The sequence below is a fragment of the Podarcis bocagei genome, assembly GCF_964188305.1.
Source record: "Podarcis bocagei genome assembly, chromosome: 4".
Taxonomy (NCBI): Eukaryota; Metazoa; Chordata; class Lepidosauria; order Squamata; family Lacertidae; genus Podarcis; species Podarcis bocagei.
This window is the reverse complement of record NC_138128.1, coordinates 157554-174144: the sequence shown is the minus strand read 5'-3', so window position 1 is coordinate 174144 and position 16591 is coordinate 157554. Positions and strand designations below refer to the sequence as shown.

The 16591-nt window shown below is 48.7% G+C and overlaps 1 protein-coding gene across 5 annotated transcripts; it reads left to right on the top strand.

The window, feature by feature from the left end:
- The first annotated feature begins 11104 nt into the window (after nucleotides 1–11104).
- On the top strand, nucleotides 11105–15677 carry LOC308585082 (trypsin-like). Of its 5 annotated transcripts, none has more exons than XM_081190634.1 (5): nucleotides 11105–11910; nucleotides 13323–13473; nucleotides 13706–13959; nucleotides 14302–14477; nucleotides 15399–15677. In XM_081190634.1, exons 1-5 carry the CDS (start codon nucleotides 11868–11870, stop codon nucleotides 15657–15659), a joined length of 885 nt encoding a protein of 294 aa, XP_081046760.1. In that variant the 5' UTR covers nucleotides 11105–11867; the 3' UTR covers nucleotides 15660–15677. The 5 variants fall into 5 exon arrangements, with proteins under 5 accessions (XP_081046760.1, XP_081046762.1, XP_081046759.1 ...); XM_081190636.1 differs by having other exon boundaries at nucleotides 13703–13959; nucleotides 15500–15677; XM_081190633.1 differs by having other exon boundaries at nucleotides 13703–13959.
- Nucleotides 15678–16591: the final 914 nt, after the last annotated feature.

Here is a 16591-nt window from a genome sequence, read left to right as displayed (position 1 = left end):
ATTTCTTGCTCTGCAATTCTGTTTAGTTTTGCAGTTGTTTTATTGTATTTTATGTCTTTTAAGTTGTGCGCCATCTCAAACTTTTCTAAGGAAACACAACACTGTTGTGTGGAGCCGTCTTTGGGTTTGGTTCAGAAGCACCAGCTGATGGGAGAACGCTGCGACCGGACTGCGGTGGCGGCGGTGGGCATCTGGCCATTGTTCAAACAGCTGCACTGGCTGCCCACCTACTGCTGAGTCCTTGCGTTGCTTGACAAAGCCCCAAACAACTTGGGTCCAGGACACCCCATCATACCCCAGTTCAATCACAGAGGTCATCTGCAGAACCATCGTTGGCCATTCCCCGAGTTGGTGAGGCTCGTCTGACAAGGAGGAGTCGCGCCTTTGGTGTCACTGGCCCGGTCCTGTGGAACTCCCTGCTACGGGAAGGCGAAGCGGCTGCTGGACCAGAGGGCGGGGCCTGCTTCTGCCGCCAAGCAGAGCCCCAGGAGAATCTCGGGGGGCCTCAACTGCGGAGGCGGCTCCAGGTCCCCCTGCGGGGAGGCTGTCCGGGAAGGGGGGCGCTGCGTCTCTGGGGGGCCCGGCCCGGGACTCCAGCTCAGCGCGGGAACCTCGCCAGCCTCAGTTTCCACAGCCGTGCTATGGGCTCGGGGCCCAGCCTCCTCCCGCCTCCCCCGCGGGCCGCCCCTTTTATTCGCCGCTTGCTCCTCCAGGGGGCGCTGGCAGCCTCGCCCATTGGCCGGCAGGAGACGCGGCGGGCCCGAGTCCGCTATTGGCCGCCCTCAGCGTCCGTCTTGGGCCTTCCTCAGGGATCCCGCCCCTTGTCCTTTCCGCGCCCCTCATTGGACCAGCCGCTGGCCTTGGCCTCCTCCTTCAGCTCGCGCAGGAAAGTGTCGCGCAGGCGCAGTCCGCGCGTCAGGGCCGCGGCCGTGAGGCGCGCCGCCGCCCGGATAGGCCTCGCCTCCGCCAGCCGCTCCAGGAGCCGGTGGTCGTTCAGCAGGGCGAGCAGCAGCCGGCGCAGGACCATCCTCGCCGCGAAAGGCAGGCGGCCTCCGCCCACCGAAGACTCCGGGCGGGAGAAGGAGCCGCGTCGCGAGCGGCGAGGGAGCGGAGCAGGCGCCGGGCAGGTCACGTGCTGGCCTGGCGTCGGGATTGGCCGGGGGAGCTGAAGGCCGCGCGTGCGCCCTGACGGGCGTGACTTGGTCCGCCTGACCATAGAGTAGCGGGTCCTGGGGGCGGAAGTGAAGGCAGTTTCCGGGCCTTTGGCTAAAGGGCAGCTAGAAGTCAAGGCAAACCTAGGGAGCATCTTCAAAAGCAGAGGCATCACCTGCCACCGTCTAGTCAAAGCTCTGGTTTCCCCGCTCGTGATGTGTGGAAGTGAGAGCTGGACCGTCAAGAAGGCTGATCGCCGAAGAATGGATGCTTTTGAATTCTGGTGCTGGAGGAGACTCTATTCCAACTCTTTGATTGTATCTTCTTGATACATTCGCCTCTGCCATGTCTTTACCCTCTGAAGATTGTGGATTCTCCTTCATTGGAGGTCTTTAAGCAGAGGTTGGATGGCCATCTGTCATGGGGATTCATTTAGTTGAGATTCCTGCATTCTTGTAATTTTGAAGAAAAATGTAGCCAATCCACCTCACTTTTTTTTTTTAAAAAAATTAATATTTATTAACGTTTCAAAGGTTACAGAAAGAAAAAGCAAAAAACACATTTTTAAACAAAAACAATACAACACATCACAATAAAGAAAAAACAAGAATAAGAAAAAACAAGAAAAATAAAATCCATTAAAAAAGCGAAAAAGAAAAATACAACACATCTTCCCATAACTTGTCTTTCATTAGCTTATTTCCTTGACCTCCTCACACCTCCCTTTTTTGTTTTTTTTAATATAATTTTTATTGGTTTTACAAGAATTTTTTATAAACACATACAAACCGATAAAGAAACAAACAAACATGTATAATTTCATATCCTTTTTTTCATAAACCTACTTCGTCGACTTCCCCAAGCCTCCCCTTTCTGCATCCCAATTTCCAAAATTATTTCAGCAAATCCTAAGACTTAATTTCATCAGATTTATCCCTTATTCTTTTCTTTTACTTAATCTTTTTCAGCTGTAAACCCCTTCCCCCCCCTCAAATCTCGACATTTTAACACTCATTAATTTTGCAATATTTCTTAAGGTATACTTAAAATTTCTTCCAATCTTCTTCCGCCGTCTCTTTCCCCTGATCACGGATTCTGCCAGTCATTTCGGCCAGTCCCATATAGTCTATCACCTTCGTCTGCCATTCTTCCAGAGTGGGTAGATCTTGCGTCTTCCAATGCTTTGCGATGAGAATTCTTGCTGCTGTAGTAGCATACATAAAAAAAATTCTATCTTTCTTTGACACCAACTGGCCGACAATGCCCAAGAGAAAGGCCTCTGGTTTCTTGGGAAAAGTGCATTTAAGTACCTTTTTCATTTCATTATATATCATTTCCCAGAAAGCCTTAATCTTCGGGCACGTCCACCAAAGGTGATAGAAAGTACCTTCAGTTTCTTTGCATTTCCAACACTTATTGTCAGGCAAATGATAGATTTTTGCTAGCTTGACTGGGGTCATGTACCACCTGTAAATCATTTTCATAATATTTTCTCTTAAGGCATGACATGCCGTAAATTTTATGCCGGTGGTCCACAACTGCTCCCAGTCAGCAAACATAATATTATGACCAATGTCCTGTGCCCACTTAATCATAGCTGATTTAACCGTTTCATCTTGTGTATTCCATTTCAGCAACAAGTTGTACATTCTAGACAAATTCTTAGCATTGGGTTCTAACAGTTCTGTTTCTAATTTCGATTTCTCCACCTGGAAGCCAATTTTCCTGTCTTGTTTGTAAACCTCCATTATTTGATAATAATGGAGCCAGTCTTGTACTTTAGTCTTCAGTTTCTCATGGCTCTGTAGTTTCAATTTGTCACCCTCTTGTTCCAGAATTTCCCAATACTTTGGCCAATTGGCCTCCATGTTGAGTTTTTTCACAGCTTTGGCCTCCAATGGCGACAACCATCTAGGAGTTTTGTTTTCCAGCAAATCTTTATATCTGATCCAGACATTATATAATGCTTTTCTAACAATGTGGTTTTTGAAAGCTTTATGCACTTTAACCTTGTCATACCATAGATATGCATGCCATCCAAATACATTATTAAAACCTTCTAAGTCCAAGATATCTGTATTCTCAAGGAGCATCCATTCTTTCATCCAACAGAATGCTGCTGATTCATAGTACACACCTCCCTTTTTTGTATTCTAGTTCGATTATCTGTTTCAGCAAATCCTTTCCAGCTTTTCAAATTTTTGTCCTGTAATTTATCTTAATATAATGTAATTTTACTTTCCCTCCTTTCACCAATTAACAGTCAGTTTTTCCCAAATTCTTTATAACATTTCTGCTAAAGCCACATAACATCATTCCAACATCCATGCCCAGGAAGACTCCCTGAGTGAGTGCTTGTGGGCCCTGCTTTTGCCACTTACCATCTGGCTTGGGGCGGGGCCTGGGGCCTCATAAGGACTGCGTGCTGCTTGCTGCCTGCTGCCCAGGAAGACTCCCTGAGTGAGTGCTTGTGGGCCCTGCTTTTGCCACTTACCATCTGGCTTGGGGTGGGGCCTGGGGCCTCACAAGGACTGTGTGCTGCTTGCGGCCTGCTGCCCAGGAAGACTCCCTGAGTGGGTGCTTGTGGGCCCTGCTTTTGCCACTTACCATCTGGCTTGGGGCGGGGCCTGGGGCCTCACAAGGACTGTGTGCTGCTTGCGGCCTGCTGCCCAGGAAGACTCCCTGAGTGGGTGCTTGTGGGCCCTGCTTTTGCCACTTACCATCTGGCTTGGGGTGGGGCCTGGGGCCTCACAAGGACTGTGTGCTGCTTGCGGCCTGCTGCCCAGGAGGACTCCCTGAGTGAGTGCTTGTGGGCCCTGCTTTTGCCACTTACCATCTGGCTTGGGGCGGGGCCTGGGGCCTCACAAGGACTGTGTGCTGCTTGCGGCCTGCTGCCCAGGAAGACTCCCTGAGTGGGTGCTTGTGGGCCCTGCTTTTGCCACTTACCATCTGGCTTGGGGCGGGGCCTGGGGCCTCATAAGGACTGCGTGCTGCTTGCTGCCTGCTGCCCAGGAAGACTCCCTGAGTGAGTGCTTGTGGGCCCTGCTTTTGCCACTTACCATCTGGCTTGGGGCGGGGCCTGGGGCCTCACAAGGACTGCGTGCTGCTTGCTGCCTGCTGCCCAGGAAGACTCCCGGAGTGAGTGCTTGTGGGCCCTGCTTTTGCCACTTACCATCTGGCTTGGGGCGGGGCCTGGGGCCTCATAAGGACTGTGTGCTGCTTGCTGCCTGCTGCCCAGGAAGACTCCCTGAGTGAGTGCTTGTGGGCCCTGCTTTTGCCACTTACCATCTGGCCTGGGGCGGGGCCTGAAGCCTCACAAGGACTGCGTGCTGCTTGCTGCCTGCTGCCCAGGAAGACTCCCCTGAGTGAGTGCTTGTGGGCCCTGCTTTTGCCACTTACCATCTGGCCTGGGGCGGGGCCTGAAGCCTCACAAGGACTGCGTGCTGCGTGCTGCTTGCTGCCCAGGAAGACTCCCCTGAGTGAGTGCCTGAGGGCCCTGCTCCTCCCTGCCACTTACCACCTGGCCCGGGGCGGGGCCTGACAGGCCTCACTAGGACAGTTGTTACTGCCGGAGAGGCACAGAGTGTTTTTAAAATGTTTTTTAAAAACTTTCTTTGGATTTTTTGTATGTGGGGGGTGGGGGTGGGATGGATGTTTGGTTGGGCTTGGGGAATTATTATTTTTTTATTTTGATGTTTTTGTAATTTTTACATTTTTTTTTGTTTGTATTGTTTTATTGGTTTTGTTTGTTTGTTTAAGGTGTTATTTTGTTTTTAGGGGGAGGGTTCAGGGCTGCCGGGGAGTGGGCCCCAGCCCACAAAATGGCTGGGGCATGTTCCACAGGGGGGGATGCACTGGGACAACCGATCTCAGTGATCATGGGTAGGAGGAGGAGTTACGCTAAGACCAGATCATGTCATTACAGAGGAGGCAGGTTTAGTCGTTGTCTGAGGACTATCCCTGCCTCCGGGTCTGGTCCTGTCCGGATGGATACTAGAATCAGCAAGGGATACCCACGTGACCTGAAGGTGCTGCTGTGCAATGCCAGGTCAATGATTCGTAAGACCACTGCCATCCATGACTTGATCATGGATGGAGGATTTGACCTGGCATGTGTAACAGAGACTTGGTTGGAGGAAGCAGATGGGCCTGTCCTTGCCGCTGCTTGTCCACCAGGTTTCTCTTACGCACAGCAACCCAGGTCACGTGGGCGGGGAGGGGGGGTTGCAGTGATTTTTAGGAAGTCATTAGTTTGCACCAGGCGTCCTATTGGGAAGACCCAGTTTTCTGAGTGCATGTTCTGGAAGTTGGGCAATAGGGGCAGTACAGGATTCCTTTTGGTGTACCGACCTCCCCGCTGCACCAAGGATTCCCTGCCCGAGCTGCTTCAGGTCGTGGCGGATGTTCTCCTGGAGACACCTAGCCTGGTCGTCCTAGGGGATTTTAACATCCATGCCGACACGACCTTACAAGGGGCCGCTCGGGACTTCGTGGAAAGCATGGCCTCCATGGGGCTGTCCCTGAATAAGTCTGGCCCAACCCATAGCCGTGGACATGCCTTGGACCTGGTGTTTACCTCTATGGATGTTGGTGATCTGACACTAAGTAAAAGCGAAATGAAAGAAGTGCCATGGTCAGATCACTTCCTGGTGCAACTGGACTTCTCTGCGACCCATCCCCTCTGCAGGGAGGTGGGACCAATTCGGATGGTCCGCCCCCGCCACTTAATGGATCCAAATGGTTTCCAGAGAGTGGTAGGGGATGCTTTATCCCATGTTGATGGCCTTTCAGCCGATTCCCTGGTGGCCCGCTGGAATGTGGAGTTAACCAGGGCTATTGACTGTTTGGCTCCGAAGCGCCCTCTCCGATTGCATGGAGCCCGGACAGCCCCGTGGTTTTCCACGGATCTGAGGGCAATGAAACAATCGTTGAGACGGCTAGAGCGCCGGTGGCGGATAACTCATTCCGAATCTGACCGGACACAGGTTAGAGCTCAACGTCGAGCCTACCAAGTGGCGATAGCGACGGCGAAGAAGAATTTCTTCACCGCCTCTATTGCATCTGCAGAAAACAGCAGCAGGAGACTTTTTCAGGTGGTTCACAATTTAGCGGAACCACCTGCAACATCGGGGCCCAGTACGGGCCACATGTTCTCCTGCAATGATTTTGCAAAGTTTTTTGCAGATAAAATCGCCCAGATTCGGGAAGAAGTAGACTCCACCGTGGGAGCAGGGCCGGGGCGGGAGAGTGCTAGAGTTCTGTCTAGTCAAGTTGAGTGGGATCAATTTCAATCTGTTACCTCCGAGGATGTGGACAGGCTGCTTGGACGAGTGAAACCAACCACCTGTCTCCTGGATCCTTGCCCATCCTGGCTTATAAAAGCTAGCCGGGAAGGACTGGGCGATGGGCTTCGTGGGGTGGTGAATGCTTCCCTCCGTGAGGGAGCCTTCCCAGACCCGCTGAAAGAGGCGGTTATTAAACCGCTTCTTAAAAAACCATCTTTAGATGCGGCCACGATGGCCAACTATCGCCCAGTCTCAAATCTTCCATTCCTGGGCAAGGTGATTGAGCGAGCGGTTGCCGAACAACTCCAGGCACGCCTGGAAGAAGCGGACCATTTGGATCCCTTCCAGTCGGGATTCAGGCCTCATCATGGGACTGAAACTGCCTTGGTCGCACTGGTTGATGATCTCCGGCGGGCTAGGGACAAAGGTGAGAGCTGTTTCCTAGTTCTGCTGGATCTCTCAGCGGCGTTTGATACCATCGACCATAGCATCCTTCTGGACCGTCTTGAGGGGCTGGGAGCTGGGGGCACTGTTATACAGTGGTTCCGCTCCTTCCTCCTGGGCCGTGTTCAGAAAGTGGTGGTGGGGGATGAGTGTTCAGACCCTTGGGCCCTCACTTGTGGGGTGCCTCAGGGTTCTGTCCTCTCCCCCATGCTTTTTAACATCTATATGAAGCTGCTGGGAGAGATCATCAGGAGGTTTGGGCTGGGTGTTCATCAGTATGCGGATGACACCCAGCTCTACCTCTCTTTTAAATCAGAACCAGTGAAGGCGGTGAAGGTCCTGTGTGAGTGTCTGGAGGCGGTTGGAGGATGGATGGCGGCTAACAGATTGAGGTTGAATCCTGACAAGACAGAAGTACTGTTTTTGGGGGACAGGAGGCGGGCAGGTGTGGAGGATTCCCTGGTCCTGAATGGGGTAACTGTGCCCCTGAAGGACCAGGTGCGCAGCCTGGGAGTCATTTTGGACTCACAGCTGTCCATGGAGGCACAGGTCAAATCTGTGTCCAGGGCAGCTGTTTACCAGCTCCATCTGGTACGTAGGCTGAGACCCTATCTGCCTGTGGACTGTCTCGTCAGAGTGGTGCATGCTCTGGTTATCTCCCGCTTGGACTACTGCAATGCGCTCTACGTGGGGCTACCTTTGAAGGTGACGCGGAAACTACAACTAATCCAGAATGCGGCAGCTAGACTGGTGACTGGGAGCGGCCGCCGAGACCATATAACACCGGTCTTGAAAGACCTGCATTGGCTCCCAGTACGTTTCCGAGCACAATTCAAAGTGTTGGTGCTGACCTTTAAAGCCCTAAACGGCCTCGGTCCAGTATACCTGAAGGAGCGTCTCCACCCCCATCAGTCTGCCCGGACGCTGAGGTCCAGCGCCGAGGGCCTTCTGGCGGTTCCCTCACTGCGAGAAGCAAAGCTACAGGGAACCAGGCAGAGGGCCTTCTCGGTAGTGGCGCCCGCCCTGTGGAACGCCCTTCCAGCAGATGTCAAAGCGATAAACAACTACCTGACATTCAGGAGACATCTTAAGGCAGCCCTGTTCAGGGAAGTTTTTAACGTGTGACATTTTACTGTATTTTTGGTTTTTATGGAAGCCCCCCAGAGTGGCTGGGGAGGCCCAGCCAGATGGGCGGGGTATAAATAATAAATTATTATTATTATTATTATTATTATTATTATTATTATTATTATTATTATTATTATTATTCTAACATTCATTAATTTTGCAATGTTTATGTAAATAGTCTTTAAATTTCTTCCAATCTTCCTCCACCAACTCTTCTCCCTGGTCTCGGATTCTGCCAGTCATTTCCACCAATTCCATGTAGTCCATCACCTTCATCTGCCATTCTTCCCGGGTGGGTAAATCTTGTGTCTTCCAATACTTTGCAATAAGTATTCTTGCTGCTGTTGTGGCATACATAAAGAAAGTTCTATCCTTCTTTGGCACCGATTGGCCGACTATGCCCAGGAGAAAGGCCTCTGGTTTCTTCAGGAAGGTATATTTAAATACCTTTTTCATTTCATTATATATCATCTCCCAGAAAGCCTTAATCCTTGGGCACGTCCACCAAAGGTGAAAGAATGTACCTTCAGTTTCTTTACATTTCCAACATTTATTGTCCGGCAAGTGATAAATTTTTGCAAGCTTGACTGGGGTCATGTACCACCTGTATATCATTTTCATAATATTCTCTCTTAAACTTCATACCTGTGGTCCATAACTGTTCCCAGTCAGCCATCATAATGTTATGTCCAACATCTTGTGCCTATTTAATCATAGCAGATTTCACAGTTTCATCCTGAGTATTCCATTTCAGCAGCAAGTTATACATCTTTGACAAAATCTTGGTTTTGGGTTCTAACAGTTCTGTTTCTAATTTTGATTTTTCCACCTGGAAGCCAATTTTCTTGTCCAAATTGTATGCCTCCATTATCTGATAATAATGAAGCCAGTCTCGCACTTTGTTTTTTAGTTTCTCAAAACTCTGCAGTTTCAGTCTATCTCCCTCTTGTTTCAGAATTTCCCAATATTTCGGCCATTTGGCCTCCATATTGAGCTTTTTCTGAGCTTTCGCTTCCATCGGTGACAGCCACCTTGGGGTTTTGTTTTCCAATAAATCCTTATATCTTATCCAGACATTAAACAATGCTTTCCTGACAATATGATTTTTTAAATGCTTTATGTGCTTTGACCTTCTCATACCACAAATATGCATGCCATCCAAATACATTGTTATAATCTTCTAAGTCCAAGATGTCTGTGTTTTCAAGAAGCAGCCATTCTTTCAACCAGCAAAAGGCTGCTGATTCATAATAAAGTTTAAGGTCTGGCAGGGCAAAACCGCCTCTTTCCTTTGCATCCATTAATATTTTAAATTTTATTCTAGGCTTCTTGCCCTGCCAGACAAATCTAGAGATGTCTCTCTGCCACTTCTTGAAACAGTGCATTTTGTCCAAAATTTGCAATGTTTGAAACAAAAATAACATTCTAGGCAATACATTCATTTTTATCGCAGCAATACGGCCTAGCAGTGAAAGCTTCAAATTTGACCAAATTTCTAAGTCTTTTTTCACTTCCGTCCAACATTTTTCGTAGTCTTTAAATAGGTTCCCATTTTTAGCTGTCATATTAATCCCAAGGTATTTCACTTTCTTAACCACTGTTAAACCTGTCTCATTCTAAAACCTTTCTCTTTCAATCGCTGTTAAATTTTTCTCTAAAACCTTTGTTTTTAACTTGTTCAGTTTAAATCCTGCAACTTGACCAAATTCTTGAACCTAGCAGTTCAAAAGCACGTCAAAGTGCAAGTAGATAAATAGGTACCGCTCCGGCAGGAAGGTAAACGGCATTTTCGTGCGCTGCTTTGGTTCACCAGAAGTGGCTTAGTCATGCTGGTCTGGAAGCTGTACGCCGGCTCCCTTGGCCAATAAAGTGAGATTAGTGCCGCAACCCCAGAGTCGGTCACAACTGGACCTAATGGTCAGGGGTCCCTTTACCTTTACGTAAGGAGCCTCAAAGTGGTGTACAATCTCCTTTCCCTCCCCCCCCCAGCAAATTTTCTGCGAGGTGAGTGAGGCTGAGAGACTTCAGAGAAGTGTGACTAGCCCAAGGTCACCCAGCAGCTGCATGTGGAGGAGCAGGGAATCGAACCCGGTTCACCAGATTACGAGTCCACCACTCTTAACCACTACACCACACTGGCTCTCAGTCTTTTATATGGAAGATGCCTGATGCATATGGGGGCCTGGAAAACCTTGCCTGTAGCATTCCCAAATGCCAGCTTAATAACTGAGAGAGGAAAGTCCCTGAAACATACCAGAACTGCTTTGTTATCTTTCCACAAAATAAATACATCTATATAACACCTGTTGGTTGGATGCCACCCACAATCTCTGCTGAGGTTTGGCAAGATTCCAGGGGAGTCCCAGGCACTTACCCAGGGTCTGTGTTCCCTTGAGAATGAAGGCATGGAGGAGGCTGTTGTAGCTTTAAGAAATATGATATATTGACATATCTACACCTGAATTTGGATGGAAGGAGTCCAGATCTAACAATGTGGTCATCCAAGAGGGGTTTGTTCCCCACAGCAGTGCAGCAGTGGAGTCCAAGGCATCTCTCCCAGCCTCCCTTCAGCCATCCTGCCAAAATGGTTCTCTCCTTTGCTCTCAGCCCCCAACTCTACATATGACATCATGCTCTGCTACCCCGGTAACCTTCCAAATCTCCTGTCTCTGTTTGTACATCTGGGCAGGGGGGAAGGACAGTTCTCTTGCATTACCAATGGCCCTCAGTGACCCTGCATCACTTCTTAGCAGCCCTAGCGTAGCCAGGTTGTTTTGCATAAGCTTGCCCATAATTCATCTGCAGTTTGTATTTTCCCTTCATATTCCAAATGGATGCTTTATTTGAGATTCCTGCATCGCAAGGGGTTGGACAATGACCCTATGAATCAAAACCCTATCATTTATTATTTTCTTGGGGTTGGGGGGGTTCCCCTCTCAAATTCATAGAACACCTATATTGCCGCTAGAAGAAGTTGTTCAAGCACATGTCAGCAGGATTGCTGCTCTGGAGGGACAGGCTCATCGGACTTCCTTGAGTGGGAATTGACCTCCTGAGGGTGACATGAACATGTTCCTCATCAAGAGCCTCTGGAAGAGCTACCCAAAGGTAGATGTTGGTCTATGTCCCACCGTCTCCTCCCTGGCCCACCACCTAAGGATACCAGCTGCTGCAGCATCTGGCTAGGCTGGCTAAGCAATGGACACTATGTTTATTTTAATGAACTGAATAGAGTGAAAGATTATGAGTCATGGGGGCATGGAGAGTGCGTGTATTAACAGCGCTTGGTTTGTTTTTTTAGTTGCTAATACTGCTTTATAGATTATAAATGCTTTGTTAATCATATAATATGACTTTTGCTGTAATTGTAATGTTTAGCATATTTTTGTTGCCGCTTTGTTAATACACTGGTACCTCAGGTTACAAACACTTTGTACTCCACTAACCTGGAAGTAGTACCTTGGGCTGAGAACTTAGCCCCAGGATGAGAACGGAAATCGCGCACCAGCGGGAAAGCGCGCCTCAGGTACCACTGTTGTGTTTTCTAGGCTGTAATTGTTTTTACTGATGATTTGTTAGGCTGAAAGAGCTGCTCAATGCCCCAGTGCTGGGTCTGAATACAAAACACTCTGAAAACTTGGGGAACCTGCAGCCCAGACCTCCTACAAACTCAAAGGAGCAGCAATCTTATCTCCTTCAGAAATGTTACTAAAAATAGCCTAACTGCCTGGACAAGAGCCAATGTGAAAGCTGTGCAAACATTCTTTCTTCTCTTCTCTCCATTCTGGGAGATTAGACGACTTCCAGGTGCACACAGGACTCCGCATTCTGAGTGAGGACAGTTTGAGAGAAGAGAACATGCTGTGGCTGGGTTGCAGTTTACTGCTGGCGGCTCTTGCAGGTACAACCCCCCCCCCCCCAAATCTGGACAGTTTATCTGCCCAAGAATAGTCATGAAATGTTGGGTGAGGATGAACAAAACTGTAGTACAGAAGCTGGAATGCAAATCCATGGCCATCAATCCAGAAGAGGGCTAAGATTTCAGTGTGCAAGTAGAGGTGTCCTGGCAACAGAGGAGGGGAAGAGAACCAGGCAGTTAAGCCAGGAAACAGAAATGCAGGAGGGCTATCACCATTGTCAGTCATACTCAGATTTAACCCACTGATATTAATGGGCATGCCTAATTTAAGTCCACTGATTTCAGTGGGACTACTCTGAGTATTACTTAGTTGGATACAGCCCCAAAACCCACTCTCTACACTGACCATTCAGACTATTCACCCAGCCCCACTTTATTCACTGAATTTGTTCTGTAACAGTGTGTGAAACTGACATATCCCTAAGCAACTTGGTCCCAAAGTACCATGAGACCCCAAAGTACTTACTTTCCAAGGTGACCACCCAGATCTGTTGATGGGGCACTTCTGTTGGTCTCCTCACCCCAATGAACCCTGAGGTTTAGCTGGACGTCCTTAGGGACTGAGCCTTTGGTGTGGCAGCCGCTGCCCTGTGGAACTCCCTGCCACCAAGAGCCAGCCCTCCCTTCAGACATCTTTTGAAAACTTGAATGTTTAGAGAAGCCTTTGTAACATGTATCTGATTTCATAGTATTGTAGAGTTGGTAGGGACCCCTAGGGTCATCTAGTTCAATCCCCTGCCATGCAGGAATCTCAACTCTGTTAACTAATTAGTATTTACTGGCATTTTAATGATGTTTTCATGCTGATTTTATTCTCATATATAATAATACACATATACAGTACATATATATGGTGGTAAGAAAATAAATTAACAGCTCATATCAGAATAATCAAAAGCAGTCAGTTATTTGGGCTGATTGTACAAAGAGGAAATGTCACTATTACATGGGGCAAACCAGCAGTGTACTATATAGTTACTTGTTATAGTTACTGTTTTGGAATAGTCTACAATAATACATTATGATCTTTCCTGTGGTTTAAAACTGGCTTTTATTTTAGCAGTATGAGTGATGGTATGTAGAACTCTGGCAGAGATTAATCAGGAACAGTCACCAGCCACACTTACTTGCAATATGAGACCAATAATTCAGAGGATTCCTATGCAGGGAGATGGAGTTGGAAAGCAGGATATGGTGGCAAAAAGTTGAGCCTTTGTTTACTAGCAGGAAGAGATTGCATGCAGCGCCCTCATCTAGCTACCGTAGTCTGGCTGACAGATGTCATGGGAGAGGCTGGATACCATTTCCTGAGTTCACGAGGCCACATTGCATTTTAGCATGTTCCTAACCATTGAAGAAGTCTTGATTTTTCCCTCTACCAATTATATATTGAGCTGTTGCAGCTGCTGAGAAGTTGGTTGGTAGTGCCAAGTGCCAACAAGATTCTGTGCCGTGGCAAGTCTCCCTCCAGTCAGTGCACCATGTCTGCAGTGGGGCCCTCATCAGCCAAGAATGGGTGTTGTCCTCAGCTCAGTGCAGCAGGAGGTGGGTATAAGCCTGCTTCACACCCTTTGCACACAATCTGTCTCCCACAGGGAATAAAGTCCATTCTCTGCTGTTGGCTCCTCTGTTCTCATTTGAAACAGGAGGGCAACTTCTGCATTTGCCTGCCTGCCTACAAGAATCCTTGAGGGTGAGCAAGGAATCTTTCAACCCAGGCTGAGGCAGAAAAACTCTAGGGAGAACACTATTGACCCACCTGCTCTTCTTCCAGCAGCCCAGATCACATGGAGGTCTGGCTTGGCCTACAAGTCCCTGAGACTCTTCCTAAGGAGAAGCAACAGGTCATTGCTGCTGCCAAGCTGGTGCCTCATAAGCAGTTCAACAACTACACACTGGACTATGACATCATGCTCATCAAGCTTGCACAACCAGCTGTCCTGGGTGAGCTAGTGCAGCCCATCAGTTTGCCCAGCCAATGTGCCATAGCTGGGACCCAGTGCCTGGCTTCAGAATGGATCAGCAGCAACTGTGAGTACAGAGAGGGTGGTGCTGAGAGACTAACCAGGACCAGCAACAACTGTGACAGACTGGAGCAGGGGGCTGCTGGAAGATGCCCCTCTTCGTGGCCGTGGGGGATTATGGTGGGGACACGCAAGGGGGCACTGAAGTTCCTTAGTGATGCATGGGATAAATGACACCATGCAAAAAAGGGAAGGGTAGATGAACGGCAAATGGTGGGAGGGAGGCACCAACAATTCATTGTACTATGATAGATTCATGGCAGGTGGCAGTGCCCCCTTGAAGCAGAAAGAGCTCAAGGAGAGAGGGGTGAGGCCTGAGCATAAGAGTCTCCCTCCTGCCTCGCCCCAGGCAGCTGCTCAGGATCAACATATTTTGGGCTTACAGCTGATGGAACAGACAACCTTCTGCAGTGCACCTACCTTCCAGTCACATCTGATGCCACTTGCAACAATGTCTACCCAGGACGGTTCACTGACAGGATGCTTTGTGCTGGACAGCTGGACAGCAGCCAAGATGCCTGCAAGGTGAGGCTCTTCTCCTTTCACTGGCAAGTCCAGTGATTGGGGTGGGGGTGGGGGAGCAAACAAGCAGAGGCATACCTTGACTCCCTTGTGATCTTGGCCAGAAGCTGTATCAGTACATCTGAAGCTGGGAGAGACCATGGACCAGAAACTCCAAAAGTTTGCTTTTTGTCACCTTTCATGCTCTGCCTGTGATTTCCTCCATGACCATCAGGACTGCTCTTCTTCCTCTCTCCCTCCCTCTCTTCCTGCAACTCTCACCTGCTGTCTCTATCTTTCTTCTATCCAAGCGCCACTTGGCGCTCCACTCACAGTTCCAATAGCACCACTGGCCAACCTGGGAGATGGTCCTGCAGGGCTGATGAGATGGGTGCCTAGAGGAGCCTGCATGCCTTGCCTGGCCTCCCAGATGGGCATGTGTGCTCCTAGCCACTCCAAGCCATGGGTGAGAGGTGTGGTTTTGGTGGCCCCCGGAGCCTGCACTTTTTGGTGGGAGGTAAGGTTGTATAGGTGTCCCTGACTTTGAGTTCAGTAACATGGTCTAATTATGTGCATCCACACACACCATATAGATGAATGCTTCCCTTCAGACTAGAGCTGTCTCCAACCAAATCAAGCACAAGCATTCTCCATAGGCAGGCTAGTAGCTACTGGCCGAACATTAACCAGAACTAAACAACAAAGCATAATATATTTGAAAAGTACAATAAAAAGCCATGTGCCAAATCCTCCCCATATCAAAGTTAAATAGCATTTATGTCATTCCCACATTCTTGAGAGGGCCAGAGGGGCTGTAAGCGCAAGCGCACACCCACCCCAACGGGAAGGGAAATTCTCCAGCTGCAAGAGCCAACCTCTTGGGACCACTCAGGAGGTACTTGTGGCTGGGGAAAGCCTCACACAGCTCCCTCTCTCCTGCTGCAGGCAGTGCTTCAGGGCCTGAGAGTTCAAATAACGACAGTGAGAAATTGCCATGATTTGATCCTGTCCCCTGGAGAGCCCCAAAGCTGTTGTCTATGTCTTAGGGAGATGTGGGCAGCCCATTGGTGTGTGAAGAAGCCCTCCAAGGACTGCTGTCCTGGAAGAAAAGCTGCAGTGAAGAGAACCGGCTGGGGCTGTACACCAAGGTCTGCATCTTTGAAGACTGGATCCACTACACAATTGCCAGCAACTGAAGAGCAATAAAGCCAGATTGAGCTCTGACCTGGTATCTCGCTGCTCTGAGAAAGACCCTGTGATCTGGCACCACCAGCAATGCAATGACTGTACAGGCCTGGCTACTGTGGAAGAGAAGGCTTCTAGGAAGTCTACCCCCCAGTCTGCCCACCACCAGAGGGGTCATGGCTGAGGCAAGGGAGCAGAATCGAATGATTTGCTCCCTCACTCCTCAGCTTCCGGCACACCTCCTGGAATGGCTTGATTTCACATTATGGTAGATGTTGGTTAGGGTTTACCATGTAGGTGAGGGAATATGTTAACTATATTTTATTCCTCCACAAACCTGACCAACAGACAAAACATCAGCTTATTGCTTGTGTTTAGAAGCACAGTGCCAAGCATCTTAAACAGTAAAAACAAAAGCCTTTAGGCTGATATCCCCTTCTGTTACCCTGTTTATTATAGAAACAGGCCACCGACTGAAAAGTATGGTTAAAACATATAGTTTACTCACAGTCAAGCACCTGTCCTTAGCAACAACAGCAGTAAAAATAAATGCAGGTAAAATACTTGTATTTACAGTGAAAGCAGCCTCAGGCATGAGCCTGATGCTGGAGCAAGCAGATGCAAGTCTTCTCCCATTGGCTGGTTGGAGAGAGAGAGAGAGAGAGAGAGAGAGAGAGAGAGAGAGAGAGAGAGAGAGAAGGAACAGAAAATACTTTTTTTCTTCTTCCCTACCAAGAGAGGAGGGGAAATGAAATAACACAGAGCCTTCTCTACCAATTGCATTGATCTGAGTCCACCTAACAGCAATACTGCTCTGTGATTTTAATCCCCACACTTGCTTACTAGTAAGAATATGCATTTTTAGATTTGATTTCTAAACTCCCACAATATTTACTCCATGGAGCAGTTTCGTTAGCATCCCAGCCTTCCACGGCCTTCCACGGCCTAACACA

Bases quoted from the DNA above. Each gene is read 5' to 3' on its own strand.
- LOC308585082 (XM_081190633.1), top strand. From the start codon at position 11,868: ATGCTGTGGCTGGGTTGCAGTTTACTGCTGGCGGCTCTTGCAG. The intron at 13,960-14,301 runs GTGAGTACAGAG...GCCTCGCCCCAG, and splicing joins AGAATGGATCAGCAGCAACT to GCAGCTGCTCAGGATCAACA. The intron at 14,478-15,398 runs GTGAGGCTCTTC...CTCCTGCTGCAG, and splicing joins GCAGCCAAGATGCCTGCAAG to GCAGTGCTTCAGGGCCTGAG.